The 17,559-nt window shown below is 38.7% G+C and overlaps 1 protein-coding gene across 18 annotated transcripts in view; it reads right to left on the reverse strand.

The window, feature by feature from the left end:
• The window catches only part of PRRC2C (proline rich coiled-coil 2C), a 92,384-nt gene that overhangs the window by 21,891 nt on the left and 52,934 nt on the right, over positions 1–17,559 (reverse strand). For 17 of the 18 annotated variants that reach the window (XM_044758681.2, XM_070497824.1, XM_014845183.3 and 14 more), the window contains exons 15-20: positions 16,831–17,041; positions 13,398–15,647; positions 11,201–11,409; positions 7,139–7,293; positions 5,249–6,089; positions 4,769–4,854 (exon numbers count right to left, since the gene is read on the reverse strand). In XM_044758681.2, coding sequence (XP_044614616.2) covers positions 4,769–4,854; positions 5,249–6,089; positions 7,139–7,293; positions 11,201–11,409; positions 13,398–15,647; positions 16,831–17,041 — 3,752 coding nt within the window. The remainder of the gene's footprint in view (positions 1–4,768; positions 4,855–5,248; positions 6,090–7,138; positions 7,294–11,200; positions 11,410–13,397; positions 15,648–16,830; positions 17,042–17,559) is intronic. The other variant, XM_044758678.2, reaches the window with a different exon arrangement.

Consider the following 17,559-nt stretch of genomic DNA (forward strand, 5'->3'; position numbering starts at 1 on the left):
GATACACCGACAGTGATTATGTTTTAAGAGAACTTTCCCTTAACCACTATTGATCTATCTTAGAAAATAACTGACAAAATGAAAACTAGCACAAGACTTAAGTTTTCAAAGTCCCCTTTAATGTGTCATGACTGTGATCATGGGCAAGTGACAGCCTTAAGTAAGTAATTTCATCATTTAAAACAAATGTAAAAGCAACAAACAAATGAAGATACCACCAGCAACAAATAAACAGATAAATGAATGAATGAATGTATGACCAGGGGAGAGGAGAAAGATAGTAACACCAGTGTCACCCAATTCTAAGAAGTCTGCTTTAAAAATAAAATGAAGTAATATACATTAAAGTACTTTGTGATTGGTAATGGAGTGCACACACCTTAGGAATCCATTCATCAATTAAACAGCTAATATATGTAGCACTTTGTGCTAGGCACCGATCCAGACAAACACTTGCAATCTAACTTGCAGACCTTGCATTATAGCGATGGAGAAAATAAACAACTACAAAGTCAGATAAAGGATATGCAAAAACTAAGATATGGTTATGCCACTTTGGACTGGCAGACAGAGAAAGGCCCTGAGGAGGTCACACTGAAACTGAATCTAAAAATCAATGAAAATGTCTGGGAGAGGAAACACCTGGTATGAATGTCCAGAATAAAAAAGGCTAGTGAGGCTGGAACACAGTAGGTATTAGGAACAGTGGTAGAAGATGAACAAGCGGAAGGCTGGAGGACAGGTGCTTTGTAAGCCAGAGGACATTTAAAACAATCTTTTCATGGGAGAACAAACAAAAAAAAACAAAACTAGGGACAAAGTTCAACTTCAGGCCTTGGTCTTATAATCCAATCACCACTTCACATCATTTTTGGCATCTCTAAACTTGGTATGTCAATCAGTTACTGTGTAAGGTTATTGTCATATTTATCAGTATAACAATGTCAAGAGTATGAATAGGCATGTCATTCATATTTATTTTTAATATCTGAATATTCACTTTCAAATACAGGCAAACACTATCGATGTAACTTAGAATAAAAATCTCTATTTGCTTTAGCCAATGTTGAAATTTTATGGTCAGTTCAGTATAAATGTACGAGTAGTATTAGAAGAGCAATATGGTGTAGTAATTAATGACTGAAAGCTATTGATTTTATGTACAAAAACAATTAAGAACTTGTAAATAGTTAAATAAAATGGAAAACAGATTGACAGTTAATAAGACTATTAGAAGATGTTAGGGCCAGCCCTGAAGGCCTAGTGGTTAAAGTTTGGTGCACTCTGCTTCGGCAGCCTGGGTTCAGTTCCCAGGCCTGGAACCACACACTTGTCTGTCAGTAGCCATGCTGTGGCAGCAGCTTACACAGAACTAGAAGGACTGCTAGAATATACAACTATGTACTGGGGCTTTGGGGAGGGGGGAAAAGAGAGAGAGGAAGAAAGGCAACAGATGTTAGCTCAGGGTGATTCTTTCCCAGCAAAAAAGAAAAAAAAGAAAAGAAAATGTTAGACAAACTAGTCTTAGGAAAAATATTACATCTTTTGAAACCAAAAATGTTCATAAAATATACATAATAAAGGGAAGGATAATAAAGCTTAGATTATAATTATCAATCTTTGAGAATCTATTTAATATAACTAACATTCATAGCATTAAACAAAATAATAATTAAGAACTCTATTTCACTAGAATCATTTAGTAAGTCCCATTAAGGAATTCCTTCCATCCTGTGAATTGAATTAAAAGTCAAATGTCAACTTTGTTAATTCAAAATTTCACCATAACGGAATACTCTAAAATCATGTACAATGAACATCCAACCCGCGCCCCCCACAAAAATCACATCCTATCCAAAAAACACAAAGAACATAAAGAGGATGAAGAAAATGAGATACCAAAATATCTTGCTCCTCTAACTGGCTGAAGGTGAATGTAAACATCCTTTTAGTATTGCAAGCTTGTAGTAGAACGCCTGCAAGAAAAATCTTGCAGCTAAGTGCTGAGAAATTATTATTCCTGTACTTTAACGTCAATTTAAAAACCTGGACCAAACATTTTAATAAAATATTAAATCTAGAGCACCTATCCAAAACAAAGAAGCTTTCCACTTCAGCCTTCATATCAGCATGAAAAATCTTGAACTTTCTGGATAAGAAATACTCTCCATAACTAATCATAATGGCAATACCAACAGGCAGGAAAAAAAATGATTAAACTGAGGACATTAAATATTGAATCCAGTGACTCTTAATTCTTCTTCTACGAAGAGTTCTTTGTAGAACTTCTATTATTTTTCTTAAATTTTTTTTGGTGAGGAAGACTGTTGCTGAGCTAACATCTGTGCCAATTTTCCTCTATTTTGTAGGTGGGATGCCACCAAAGCATAGCCTAATGAGGGGTGTGTAGGTCCATGCCTGGGATCCAAACCTGTGAACCCCGGGCCACCGAAGTGGAGTGTGCAAACCCACCTACTATGCCACTGGGCTGGCCCATGCAGAATTTTTAAAACAGATGATGAGGCCTACTCCAGACCTAAGTCAGAAGGCTGGAGTGGAGACAGCGGCAGCAGGAAGAGGTCTTTACAAAAAAAAAAAAAAATTCTCAACTATATCTCCATCTACTGCTACATTTCTCTGCTGCCTCTGCAGCAAAACTACTCCAAGTTTCTCTATACTCATCTTCCCTCTCACTTTCTCTTAAAATCACTTAACCTGGTTTTCATGCCTACTGCTCCACCAAACACTGCTCTTGACAAAGTCACCAGTGACCTCCACATTAATTTCAAGTGTCAATGCTCAGGGCCTCTCTTACTTAACCGTCCAGCAGTATTTGACATACTTGATTTATCACTCTTTAAACTCATCTTTCATTTGGATTCAAAGACACTTTTCCAATCACCTACCTTCTCCATCTCCCACATCTCTGAGTTGGAAAGCTCTAGGACTTAATTTTTGATTCTCTTCTCTTTTCTAACTACTCTCATAACTCATTCTCCCTTGGTCATCACTTTAAGCACCATCCAATGACTTCCAAATTCATGTCTCCAAACTAGATTATCTCCTCTGAACTACAGACTCTTATATACAACTACTTACTTGACATTTCCACTTAGATATGTAATAAACATCTTAAATCTAACAGGTCCAAAACTGAACTTCCTTATCTTCTCCTCCAATGCTGATTCATTTTATTGCTTCTCAATCTCAACTGATAGGACCTCCATCCCTCCTGATGCTCAGAACTCCAACCCTCCTGATGCTCAAGTCAAAAACTGGAGATAACTCACTCTTTTTTCTCACATACCACATTTAATCCACCAGTAAATTTGTCAGCTCTATCTTTGAATACCTGGGAACCAACTATTTCGCATAATCTTTAGTGCTACATCTTTGGTTTAAGTTATCATCTTTTGATTACTGCAATAGCACCCTAACTTCTACTTTTTGCCCCCTACAGACTATTCTTAACAGACCATCCAGAATAACCTTATAAAAGTTAGCTTCTGTCATTCTTTTTTGGGGGGCTAAGAAAGATTGGCCCTGAGCTAACATCTGTTGCCAATCTTCCTTTTTCCCCTCTCTCCCCACAGCCCCAGTACATAGTTGTATATTTCAGTTGTAGGTCTTTCTAGTTCTATGTGAGCCACGGCCATATCACGGCTACTGACAGATGAGTAGTGTGGTTCCGAACCCAGGAACTGAACGCAGGCTGCTGAAGCGGAGTGCGCCAAACTTTAACCACTAGGCCATCAGGGCTGGCTCCAGATTCCATCATTCTTTTGTTTAAAACTATCCATTGCCTTCCTACCTCTAGCAGAGGCCCTGTAGGATCCACGGCCCTGTAGGATCCACCCCCTATTATCTTTCCAACTTCATCTATTCCCTCTCCATCCCTTACTTTACTCCAACCACATGGATCTCCCTGATCTTCCTCAAACACATGCTCCTGTCTCAAGGCTTTTGTACTTGTTATTCTGTGAACCAGGAATTCACTTGGCCTCAGACACTTGAATAGCATGTTCTCTTACTTCCTTCAAGTCTTTAACTCAAACGTCACAAAATGTCTCCACACCCCTCGGGAAATTCCTTATGTACCTTCCTTGCTTTGCTTCTCTCCTCAGTACTGATAGCATACTTTTAAGTTATTTACTGTTGGTCTCCCCTACTCCACCACAACGGAAGCTTTTGTCTGTTTTTACTGCACCCTCCCCCTGCCCCACCCACCCCATTCTGTAAGCCCACAGGTTAGAATAGTGCCTGGTACATCACAAGTGCTTAACAAATGTTTGTTCAACGATGAATGAAGAATTGCTGACCTAAAGTCATTTACCAACACTGCACATTTGAGAAATTATGTTAGAAACCTCCTGTCGACTCTGCTTCCAAGTAATTATAATGCCTAATTATTCAAGCAAAAAACATGGTAGAAAAATCCAGAAAATAGTAACTGCACTTATATTCTCTATATCACAAGGACTTTTCTTGAGACTAGAATTTAAAAAAATGTTAACCTTAATATGTCTAGAGGTAAGAAGCAATTTATAAATGTAGAGATCCAGCAGCATTAGCATCTCTTGGGAACTTGTTAGAAATGTATTCAGGTCTCAACCCAGACCTAATGAATCAGAAACTCTGGGCCTGGGTTCCAGCAATCTGTTTTAATAAGCTCTCTTGATGACTCTGATGCGTGCTAAAGTTTGAGAAACTGTTTTGAGGAAACTCTGCTATACTAACCCCATCAAGACCATTATTAAGCCAATCCTACCTCCGATGAAGTAGCTGATCCAAACGATGTTAGGGGCTTATTCCATGCACTGACTGAAGGTGGCTGTGGTGGACTAATGGGACCTACTGAAAAGAAGAAGCCATAGGAAATGTGACCATTAAAATTTAGAGGCTAATAATCCCTATTTAACCCTCTCTTTTAATGGTAGCTAGACAATAAAACAATGACTTTTCACAGCACACTTAAACAGACTCTTGCATACCAAAATAAAGTCCTCTCCAAACACTGTGTATTGTTTTTCCACCAACACAAAATTGTGTCCATAAAATACGTCTGTTAAAAGTATAACACACTTCTTTTAGAAAAGGTTTTAAGAAAGGAATCTAAGATTACTATTACTGCTTCCTACTACGAAAAAAGATGGCTATAAAAAAACATACTGACCATATAAATAAAACTGAAAACAAACCCCAATATTCCCATGCCATTCCCCATCCCTCACTTCTCTGTTGCACTTACATTTCTTAGAGATGTCATTCAACACAGCTGTTGGAGCCACCTTGTTATCCCATAATTCAGTTGTCAGAGTGCCATGTGACTGTGAGGTCTGGATGGATTTTCCCGTGGCTACATAGTCTGTGCTATTAGGTGTCTGAGCTGAAGGTAGTCTAATTGAAGGTGGTGGCTGTTTTGAAGACTGTGTTGTAGTCTGTAGTGGACTCTGGACTGGTTTGTGAGTCTGTCCCTGACTCTGGGCTGGGGCAGTGGGGACTTGGGCTGGGAGTGAAACTGGGACTGGGACTAGGGCTGGGGCTGGAGCTGGGACATTTGGGGCTGAGGTGGGGACAGCTGGGACAGAGATGGCTGGGGCAGTTGGGGCTGAGACAACTGGAGCTGGAGCTGAAGTTGGTGCGAGGGCTGAAGCAAGGATGGGAATGGAGGCTGAAGTGAGGATGGGGACAGAGGCTGGGGTTGAAGCTGAGGCAAGGATGGGGGTTGGAGCTGGAGCTGAAGGAGAAGAGGCTGTAGCTGTAGCTGAGGTGGAGGCTGGGACTGGAGCTGAAGATGAGGTTGGGAGTGGAGCTGAGGTTGAGGTTAGGACTGGAGCTGCAGCTGAGGCAGAAACTGGAGCTGAGGGTGATGCTAGAATTGCAGCTGGGGTTGAAGCTGGAACTGGAGCTGAGGTTGAGGCTGGAACAGGAGCTGAGGTTGAAGCTGGACCCGGAGCTGAGGCCAGAGCCGAGCCTGGAGCTGCAGACTGTGTTTGCTGGGTCCCTGTGGCCTGTTTTTTGGCAAATCTTGGAGGAAGCTTTGAAGTCTGACTTCTTCCTTTTTCATTTGCATTCTTTTTGTTCCAGACCTTAAAAAATTAGCAGGAATCATTTTTGTTAATAAAACAGCTGAAATCAACAGTTCAGGAACATAAATTCATAACAAAGCTACCTACTGCTAATTCAACACCATTACTTTTCAAAATAGGTACTTGTTAGGGCAAACATGTCAAAGCTGCCAATGAGATTTTAAATGATAAGAAGCCAAGATGCTATAAGGAGAAAAAGATAAAATAGGCATTATACATCCTTGAAATACTGCTCCATAATCTCTTTTCCAAAATTCTGAAATTCAAAAAATAAACTAAGTTTGCAGTAAATTCATTTGGCAGCAAAATCTGACGTGATCTGATAAAAAGCTACTTATTGACTTCACTCAACTCCTGTTTGCCACAGAAACATTAATTCTGGGAATCTTGCTGGGGTGTTATGCTATATAGGATAAACGCACTACTGTTTTTACTTTGCTAAAAATGAATAAACGACTTCTGAAAATATCGAGTCACAAGGGTTACAGTCAAGTGAATTCAATTATTACCATCCACATAAGATTTTTAGTGTTTCCTGTTTTTAAGCCTTCTCATCTACTAGAGCTCTTTATCACTATGATCCACGTGTTCCATCTATTTTTATCCTGAACAAAATTGGGTTGATTTTAGTGTGATAATTTATCTTGATTCATACTGTGTACTTAAGTGAACTAATTCAGATGATAACACAAACTTCATAGGTCAAGAATCTGCAATTTATTAGATCACAGGAGTTGTGTTCACTAGATTTCCAAGATAATTTAAATGGGACACATAAGATAGCCAGTACTAAAACATAAAATATGTTGCTGAATTAAAGTAAAGATAGTCTACTCCAAGCCAAACAGTGAACTACAGTGATTGTATTCTATTTAAAATATATCCCAATTCTGGTTAAAAACAGTCTTAAGTTGTGAAAATTAAGTCATTCTTAACAGCTGAATTAACAAATACAGCCTTGACTTTACAGGTATATAGAAATCTTGAGTATTTGCTAATATCTTTTGGGCAACAATCTGAATAACTAGCAACAAATTGAAACACTAAACCTGTATGATTTGTTCTTCCTTTTTTCGGCGTTCCTCATCCTGCAAACGTTTCTGTTGTTTTTTGGATACCACTTCAGTAAAACCATCATCATTCAAATTTGACTGGGGGTCTTCAACTACTGTTACTTCAGGGTGGTCATCAATTATAACAACACCTACGGGTATGGAAAAAGGTTTAAAATGACGTTTCCTTTTTTTCAATTGAAAAGGTAAATAGCAATGTAGTCCAGTAGTGATAAAAAAAAAACAGAAAAAAAGACAACCCCCAAAATTTAGTTCTTATACTGCACAGTACAATCCATTTGCCACACTGTAAGATGACCATTTATTAGTAAGATTTGAAAGGAAAAAGAAAATCTGAAAAGATTTCATAGATTTACGAAAAGATTTCATAAACAAGGTTAAAAAATAAGTCCCCCAAATAAAAATTATCCTACTATCTTAGTCAAATCTCTTAACTGTTACCTCTCCCAGCCTCAGATCTGCATTGTGCTGTAAGATTTACAGTCTCTTACTTCATTTGCATATACCGTTTCCCTTTTCCAAAGGATGAAATAAACTCTCAGAGGCTGATCTGCTAAAGGTGAGGTGGTGACTAGAGAAGCTGGTCTTATGACTCAACGCCTCTATTTTATGTAAATCACTGTCTACAATGTGCAGTTTTTGAAAACAAATCAAATATATGTGAAAACTCAACATGAACATAAAGTGGCAGAGATATACATACACAATAACCTAGCAGATGAATAATACAAGATATAGTTTCAACTCACTGTTCAACTAACAATTATTTAGGCAATCTTGTTAAAATTAGCATATATATCAGTGAATATAAGAAGTCTAGATCCATTAAATAATATTTGAAAGAAAAATTAGGGGCAGCCCCCATGGCCGAGTGGTTAAGTTCACACGCTCTGTTTTGGTGGCCCCAGGTTTTGCTGGTTTGGATCCTGGGTGTGGACATGGCACTGCTCATCAGGCCATGCTGAGGCGGCATCCCACATGCCACAACTAGAAGGACCCGCAATTAAAAATATACAACTACGTACTGGGGGGCTTTGGGGAGAAAAAGGAAAAATAAAATATTTAAAAAAAGAAAAAAGAAAAAGAAAGAAAAAATAGTTCAGGCAGTGTGACTGGTGTTGTAGGTATGTTTGTACAATAAATATAAGAAAAGAGTGAAGTAATTCAAATAAATTATTTTAATTTTGCAAACAACATATTTGTTCTCACTGCCATCCAGTGGATTTCACTGCAGTCCAGTCAATTCTGACTCCTAGTGACCCTGTATACAGCAGAGTGGACCCCTGCCTGGTCTTTTTGCAACACCCTCTCACCTTTCAGCACTATTATCAGACCATGCTCCACTGCTCTTCACAGGGTTTTAATAGCCAATTTTTTTTGGAAGTGGGTGGCCAGGTCCTTCACCCTAGTTTGTCTTAGTCTGGAAGCTCCACTGAAACCTGTCTACCATGAGTGACCCTGCTTATATTTGAAATAAGGGTGGCACAGTCTTCAGCATCAGAGCAACACGTGGCCATGGTATGACAACTGACAGGCAGGTGGTGTGGTTCTCTGACTTGGAAATGAACCCTGGCTACGGGTGGTGAGAGCACTGAATCTTAACCACTAGACCACCAGGGCTGGCTAAATAATATGTTTTAACTGGGGAACATATATAACAAAAATAGATATTTGCTTGGGAATATATGCATACAATTCAGGACGGTGACAACTTGTGTGGGACAGCAAGAGGATATGATCAGGCAGTGCTTTATAGGGAACCTATCTGCAAACAATTTTTTTTTTTTAAAGATTGGCACCTGAGCTAACATCTGTTGTCAATCTTCTTTTTTTCCTCCTTCTCACCAAAGCCCCCCACTACACAGTTACATGTTCAAGTTATAGGTCCTTCTAGTTCCGCTATGTGGGATGTGGCCTCAGCATGGCTTGATGAGTGGTGCTAGATCTGTGCCCAGGATTCGAACCAGTGAAACCCTGGGCAGCTGAAGCAGAGCATTCGAACTTAACCACTTGGCCACAGGACTGGTCCCCAACTTTTTTGAACTAGCTAAAAATTTGCATTTATGCAAAAACTGACAGGGAAGCAAAAAATAAATACTAACTCTGGCTTTTGCTTTTTACAAACCGATTGTTCTGTTTTTCAAAAAAACCTGACTGATTTTGATTTCTCTATGACACTTCTACTTGTGCTTTAAATCCTTTAAGAAATTAACTGTAAAACAAAGCATATGCTTGTTTCAATGAAAGGTCTTAGACAAACATTTCAAAGGTTGCCATGCACTCCATTACTTCAGACTGGTGAAGAGACCTTTTCATAATTCTAAATTCATCTCAGTTTTTCACTTAGACGAAAAAGTCTGTGTGTAAAGCTTATCTTCATAGCCATATCTTAATCCAATAATCCAATACAATATTTAGGGAAATTTCTACTCCAAAAGTTCTTTGGAAGAAGGAAAACTAGTAAATAAATACCTGGAAAACAAATCTGCCTCATCTCATGGACATTTTGTAATCTTCACTTGTCATTTTCCAAATGTGGTGTTTACATGGATACTAGTCTCCTTTCTCTTTTGTGGACCACCATAAGGTCAGCACCCAAGCTTCCTATGGGTTTACTTTAACTATTCTCTCTAAATCAGGGCTTTCCAACATCAGCACTACGAACATTTTGAGCTGAATGTCCTGTGCGCTGTGTGATGTTTAGCAGCATCCCCGGCCTATACCCATAGTAAGATGTCAGTAGTATCCAGCCCACAGTTGTCTCCAGACAACCAAAATGTCTCCAGAGATTGCCAATTGCCCCCTGGAGTACAAAATCACCCGTTAAGAACCACTGCTCTAAATAATCTAACTAAAACTTCTTAAATATGCAATTAAGGTAAGTTGATTTCTTTCCTATGTGAATCCTAAAATGGTAGTCTAGAACAGCAGTTCTCAAATGTTTGCGTGATCGGAATCACCTGGAGAACCTGTTCAAACAGATTGCTATACACTCCAAGAGCTTCTGATTCAGGAGGTCTGAGGTAGGGCCCAAGATTTTGCTTTTCTCACAAATTTCCAGGTGATGCTGATGGTCTGAGGACCACACTTTGAGAATCAATGGTCTAGAAATAATAACACCAAGGTCCTGGGCCCAAATCAAGTTAATATGTGTAAATAACCATTTTACAGTCATGCACTGCATAATAATGCTTTGGTCAACCATGGTGGTTCCAAAAGATTAGTACCATACAGCCTAGGTTTGTAGTAGGTTGTATCATCTAGGTTTGTGTAAATACACTCTGCGATGTTCAATGACGAAATCACCTACTGGCACAGTTCTCAGAATGAATCCCCATCACTAAGTGAGGCACGACTATACTAGATGGAAGAAAACTCTCACCTACGTCTCTAACACTGAAATCACAGTACCTGACCTAGGTTTCTCATTACTACTATCTGGTCTTAAACTAAGCAAATCTCTCAATTTTATTCAGTATTTCCAGCTTAAGTCTCATCTGAGTGAATGTCAAATAGCACATTTTTATACATACAAGTGTTTACTCATAGATAGTCCTTGTTAAATTTCTCATCAAGCATGTTCTTATTGCTTGTGTCATCCTTTGCATTTGTTATCTTATCCCTTCACAGCTTTCTAAAAGTATTTATCCATAGCAAAACTGCCTCCCATCCTATTATTTATTCTGTTTACCATATCTTAGATATCGTTTTTATCAAGGTCATAACTCACTGAGGTTAACATTTCTTACATTTAAGACACAGCACATATACCGATATAATTAAGCATCTTCACCTGATTTTCAGTGCTTTCCTACACCTGGATCATCTTTAACAAGAATTTGACCAAGCATTCAAGGCTATGCTAAAAGCTGATGTTATTTTAATTCAAGTTACATCAGTTAGTGATTCATAATCAGCCTCCATCCCTACCTTGTAGTCCAACTCTTTCTTTGGTGACTTTTTTATTTACAGCATCTACTTAAAAGTAACAAACAAACAGGGAGATAAACACATAAATAAAAGGAACCTAAGACATACTTGCATAATTGTTGAGATCAAACTGTGATAGTGCATCTACTTTCTCTTTGGGTTTTTTAGGGCCTGGTTTGGGGTCTTCTCTTTTTTTCCCAGTAGAATCTTTGGAGTTCTTTTGTCCTGTACCATTAGGTGCTCCTTCCTGGTGGTGTGCAGAATTGCCATTGATGGGATCAATGCCAGTTGTGCCTGTAGACTGGTCATCAAATGGCCTACAAAATAATAATGTGAGAGATTACCTCCACATACCTGAACAACAACAAAAGCTACTCTTACTGGCAGTTTCTAAAGTTCAATCTAAGAGAAACAGTAGTGGGCTAGAAGACCTAACTCTAAAACCAACAAGCCTCAGGGACTTCTGTTGAGTATAACTTCATTAAAACTGAGCTTCTCAATACAGCAGACAGACTAGCGCCCCAGAATTCTTTCCAGCAATTAAATTCTGGAACTCTAATTATCCCCTGAAAGTCTTACTGTGTCCATTTGCCTGCCAAGTTATAAATGAGCTAATAAACACTGTTTACAGCAGAAAATCTCTGTGATCCAAGTGAGTCCAAAGAATTCACTATTGGATCTTCTCCACAAGAGGGCAGAATATGAAAAAATTTAAAAAGCATTCTGTGTTTACATGTCTGTGGTTTTTAAAAAGAGTTCAATCAGATTTATACATTAAACAGACAAAAAGCCACTTTTAAATAGAAACAATTCACTTCACAAACCAAATGTATCTTTACAGTTTTTGTTTCCTAACAAATTATATTTTTGGGTTCATTTTATAAAAACAGACCATGGAAAATGGGTTTACTAATTTATTTTCATCTCAGTCTATTGCATCACTCAAGATAAAAGCTTACCAAGTAACTGACAGAAGGCACAACCTCAAATATTTGAAGACTGATTTCATTTCTTCTAAATGGAACTCTTGCAAAACATTCGTTTTAACTACAACCAATAACTGCTATTTTTGCAGGTTCAAAGTTGTTACCACTTATATGGCACAAAAATCAGATCAAGATTTCCCTTGGGTACTATTACTTGAAATTCAATAGTTCAGTTATAGTAAATAACTATATTGTTATTGTAACTACATCTGTTATCTTCTTTTGGACTTGAAATTAAAGGCAGGTTCAAATTCTGCATTAAGCAGGTACTTGGGAAACACAACAGGTCACTTAATTTCTCTGGAACTTTTTCTAAATTATCAGAAAGAAAAATATTTTTGCAGACGGGTGTAACCTGAAATGCTAAGCATATGTAACTAACCAATGCAGATTAATGTAATATTGTCCGAATAAATTTCTGATCAGCTCAGGCTACAAACCTGGGAATTTGGTCAAAAAACAGGGCACAACATAATAGTTGCTTACTATTCACCAGGTATTATGTTAAGTGCTTCAAAGATACCATGTCAGTAATCTTCACATATTTTTAAAGTATTATTACTTCCCCTCATTTTACTAGTGAGAAAGCTGAGTTTATACAACTAGTAAATATCTGAGCCTAGATTTAAAACTAGGCATACTGCTACTTCATAATTTTTCCTAATAAAAGAAATTAACAGTAATTTACTATAACATTTTAAAAGAATAGACCAAATTTAGCAAAATTCTTTAAAAGAAAAATCCAACGACATGGTATTTATGTTATTGGTGGTCTTGGTGGTTGGGCAGGACTTTGCTTTCTTGGCTTCTCTCTAATTATCATTTATCGTAGGTTTGCAACTCGAGAGGTGAACATAATTTACCCTTAAGGTTCAACAATCACTCTCTAGAAACCAGTACAGAGTGATACAATATATGGTTAACACTATTAATTTAGGTCCCAGAGGACACCTGTGACCACCCGAGTTTTGCAAGGAGAAACCAAGAAAGAAAGGAGGGCTACTCCTCATCAATAAGATGACTTACCAAAGTGAGAACATTGTATAGGTCCCTCCCTAGGTGCACAGATTTTCCCAAAGCTGCAAATTCCTAAGAAGACTCTTCTGGAGAATGTAACTTAGCAGGTAAAGACTCCCGAGACACATTAACTGCTCTTCCTCAAGCACCCTTACACTGTGAGAATAGAGAAAAGAATTTGGGAAGAACAATGTTTTGGTCCTCTATCTAGACTGGCTCCTTTGCACAGTTCAACCAAGAAGTCTATACTTTCAGCTTTTTTAAATGTGCAAAAGTAATTACATCTAAAACAAAATACTCACCCTCGCTTCCCACTTTTTGATGGTGGGCCACTTCTCCTTTCATTCCTAGGACCTGAGAAATTCCTTCCCGATTTGGGTGGACCGCTGTTGCCACGCCGATTCTGGCGATCTACGCCAGGCCTCTGACTAGAAAAACTTCTCTTTGCTATTTCCCTTTTTGGAGGTAAAACATTCTCTCCGGCCTTTACAACTGCTTGTGTATTCAAATCAGCATTTTTTTTTTCATCCCTCTCGCGCCGCTCATTGAAATCACTGCTTTCAGAAGCTGTTTCCCATTCTTCATTTGCCTGATCTGAAGAGTTCTGATTAGATAAGTCTGGTGTCTTGTTCCCAGAAATATCCCCGGCAGTGTTACCTGATTCTTGAACCACATTATTAACTGTGCCGTTTGTGGGCACAGCCACCTCACTGGTTTTTGAAGCAGCCTCCCTCTCTCTCAGCCGTCTGAATCGAGGAGGCTTATCTTGCCTTGGTGGTCGAGTAGGACGCTGCCTTCGGGGCCTCTCTCTAGCTGGGTCAAATTTTCTCTCAAATTTTGGAGGTCGTTTATCTGCTGGTATAGGAATAAACTGCTCATGTCTTCTCGGTGGCTCTCCATCATCTGGTTTAGGAGCTTCTGTCTGCCTTGGGTTCCACTGATTGTCCCGATAAGCAGGTCTTCGTAAGGTGGAAGGGCGTGCTGGGCGACCTCCAGGATCCCTTCCACCACGTCTGAATGTTCCCCCTCTGCCTCGCCTTGTAGGCTCTCCTTTAGGAAGGAAACCTGGTTTAGATTTATCATCATCCCTTATATACGATTTTTCTAGAGGTCTATTATCTATTCGGACATGATTTTCAGGCTTGAAAGAAGATTGAGGCTTCACAGGTTTTTTGTTTTCAGATCGTTCCTCTCTTTTGGGAAGTTTACCTTTGCTTAAACTATCCTTGTCACTTGCACTTTCATGAATTTCACTGTCTGTGTCAGTCTCTGAACCTCGTTGTCGTCTTCTTTTGGGAACGACTTCAAAGTCGGAGCTCTCACTTCGTGTTTCACTTTCTTCTCGCTGTCTGAGAGGTCCTGGGGGCACATGCTCTGCTCGTGGCTTACTGTCTCTATACTGAGGATAATCTCGAGTGTGCCCTCTACCACCCCGCCCACGCCCTCCATAAGAGCCTCTATAGCTTCGGCCTCTGGAGTAATATTCACCTCGGCCTCGACCTCTGTATCCTTGATCTGGAAACCAATCTCTGTCTCTAGCTTCTTTCCAATAGGTCCTAGGGGGTAAAGTTGATTCTTTTTTAACTACTGGTCTTGAATCTGGTCGAGGCCTCTCGATAACAAGGTCTTTGCTAATGACTTTCTCAGGCTGTTTTTCCTCTTTGACTGGTGGTGCTGTGACAGTTTGCTGGCTTACAGTTTTAGCTGCAGGCTCTACCTCAACACTACTTACAGGTTCCAAGGGCTTCTCAGTATCTTGAGGTGGCTTTTGCACCAAAGTTGAAGTCTCTGTTGAAGGGCATTTCTCTAGTTCTGGTTGAGGCGGTGGTGGAACCGGCTGTGGCTGAACTGGCGCTGCAGGTGGTGGGGGTGGAGGAAGAGGATCTTTCTTTTCTGTCTTTTCGGGTTTTACAATTTTTTCAGTGACCTTTTCTCCCTTTTCTCCTTCTTTCTCCTTCCTTTGCTCTCGTTCCTCTTTCATGTCTCTAAGTATAGGTTTTTTAATGGGACCTGATCTTCTCACAGGCCTATCATTACCTTCCTCTCTTCTGTTGGAGCTTGGCCTTGGGCCCCACCGAGTTTCTGATTTAGATTTATATAGCTTTTCAGGTTTTGGTCCTTCTGAAGATCGTAGGAAGCTATCCTTTTTTGGTTTTTCCTCTGGCCTTTCTGCTGGTTCTTTTGAATCAATGCATCTGCTGATCACTTTAGGAATGCTTGCAGACGGCTCGTTTCTTTGCTCCTCCGACTTTTGAGTATGGTTAGATCCATGAGAAACACTTCTTTTCCGGGCAGGCTGACTTTCTCCAGGTGAAATCCGCTCTTCTTGAGGAGCAGACACAGTCTTTTGCTCAGTTACATCAAAACAAGCAGACTGATTATTTGTGTCAGTATGGTGAGGCCTAATGTCTTCCACAGATCTGCTTAAAAACTTCTGTACTTCTGTCTCACTTGATTCTCTGACAAAGTCTGCTTTTGGATGAGCCTCTAACTGACTATGTTCTACAGGATAAGCTGCAGGAATCTGTTCCTGATCCAACGGTGCTTCGGGCCTAGGATGATGAGAATTCAAAGGCATAGCCATCAAAGCAAAATCTTTCTCAAAGGTAAGTGTACAGCAAAATAATCCCTCTACTTTTAAAACATAAAACAATGGATCCTAATCATAAAGAGCATCTTTATGTCTCTATAAAAAGTTTAGTGCAGCATTTTTCATAATAGCCAAGAGGTGGAAACAACTTAAATGTCCACTGATGGATGAAGGGTTATGAAAATGTTATCCATATAATGGAACATCATTTAGCCATTAAAAAAAGGAAAAGAAATCCCATTACGTGCTACAACAAGGATGAGGACATTATGCTAAGTGAAATAACAGAAGGACAAATGCTGCATGATTCCACTTATAGGAGGTATATAATGTAATCAAACTCATCCAAGCAGAAATTAGAATGGTGATTGCCAGGGACTGGGAAGAAGGGGGAAATAAGGAGTTGCTACTAAATGAGTATAAAGTTTCAGTCGTGCAAGATGAAAAAGTTCTAGAGATGCGTTGTACAATGTTGTGCTTATGGTTAACAATATTGTACTGTACACTTAAAATTTTGTTAAGAGCGTTGGTAGCATGTTATGTGTTTTCCCTACAATTTAAGGAAGTTTAGACTATGCCTATGTGAATTTTTAATCCATCAAGCCTAATAATTTCCACTTATAATCAAAGGGTATACTAGAGTAGGTCTTTCTCAATGATTCAGAATCATAAAATATGCTCCTTAAAAGGGCAGAAGTTTTAACTTTATGGTTGTAGATTATTAGAAGTCACTATCTGCTGCTTCGAAATATCTTTGTAAGTTAGTATTTGTCCTTATCTTGGCCATAGAAAACTTTCATAAGATATTGATAATTAAACGTCCATCTCTCACTAGTGGAGGAATTACATCAACACTTTAGTCAGACTACATGTCAAGTACCTAACAGGAGAAACTCGCCAATTTTAACATCTAACACTAAATGCTAGCATTTGATTCAGGGTACAGAACTAGATTACAAAATGCCCTAATCAATACAGAAATGCCAGAAAAAAGAAAATAGGTCCAAAAATGAAATGAAGTACACTAAATGGGAGGAAATCAGATTTGTGGCTCAGTCCTAAATCAGATTGATGTTCATGGACACTACATAGTTTTCATTTCATCACAGTATGATATTTGGGCTATCAATAATTTTAATAATCACCTTACATCCTCAGATTCTTCTGTTGCCTTGGGAGTAGTGGCCTGCTGAGGCTCGGTATGAGGATAGGGATCTGAGCCCCACATCATACGAGGCTCAGAAAGGGAAACTGCATGATCTCTTGCAGTTCGAGCTATATGCTCAAATGACTCAGAACTGTTTGGTGACCCTTCCATCTGGTCTCTTCTCATTAATGGCTTAGGAGTAATCATTCCTATACAAAAGGTCAGAGAAAGATGGGGGGAAAAAAGAGAAAAAAACAAAATCATTATAGACATAGAATCTAGGTTACTAATTACCATTTAGAATTCTTTATACGTAAGCTAAGGAAATACTTCTTGCCAAGTAAAACTGTTATCAACAAATGATCAGTGAGATTTATAAGAGTTTTTCTGTGAATGAGATTTTCATTGTTGCTGTTAAATAGACAGATTTAAAAATTGAGGAAGCAAAGCAAAAGAAGCCACAATAGCAGCCTACTTTACTTTAAAGGAAAAAAATATATAACGTCTATAAAAACCAGCTAACAAGCATTGTGACTCTATGCGTGTTAATACAAACATAAAAAGAATTATACCAACAGTGATAAATTTTCAGAGAAAATATTTTCTGTGGAAAAGTCCACTAATCTAGTTTAGCTGATCAATATGTTGTAATAGATTATGCCTCTTAAATTTTAAAATTTCAGCATCAAGATGTGATTCTTGATCATGTTTTTATCACCCCTAAATT

Source organism: Equus asinus, chromosome 25 (genome assembly GCF_041296235.1).
Source record: "Equus asinus isolate D_3611 breed Donkey chromosome 25, EquAss-T2T_v2, whole genome shotgun sequence".
In the NCBI taxonomy this organism is placed as follows: Eukaryota; Metazoa; Chordata; class Mammalia; order Perissodactyla; family Equidae; genus Equus; species Equus asinus.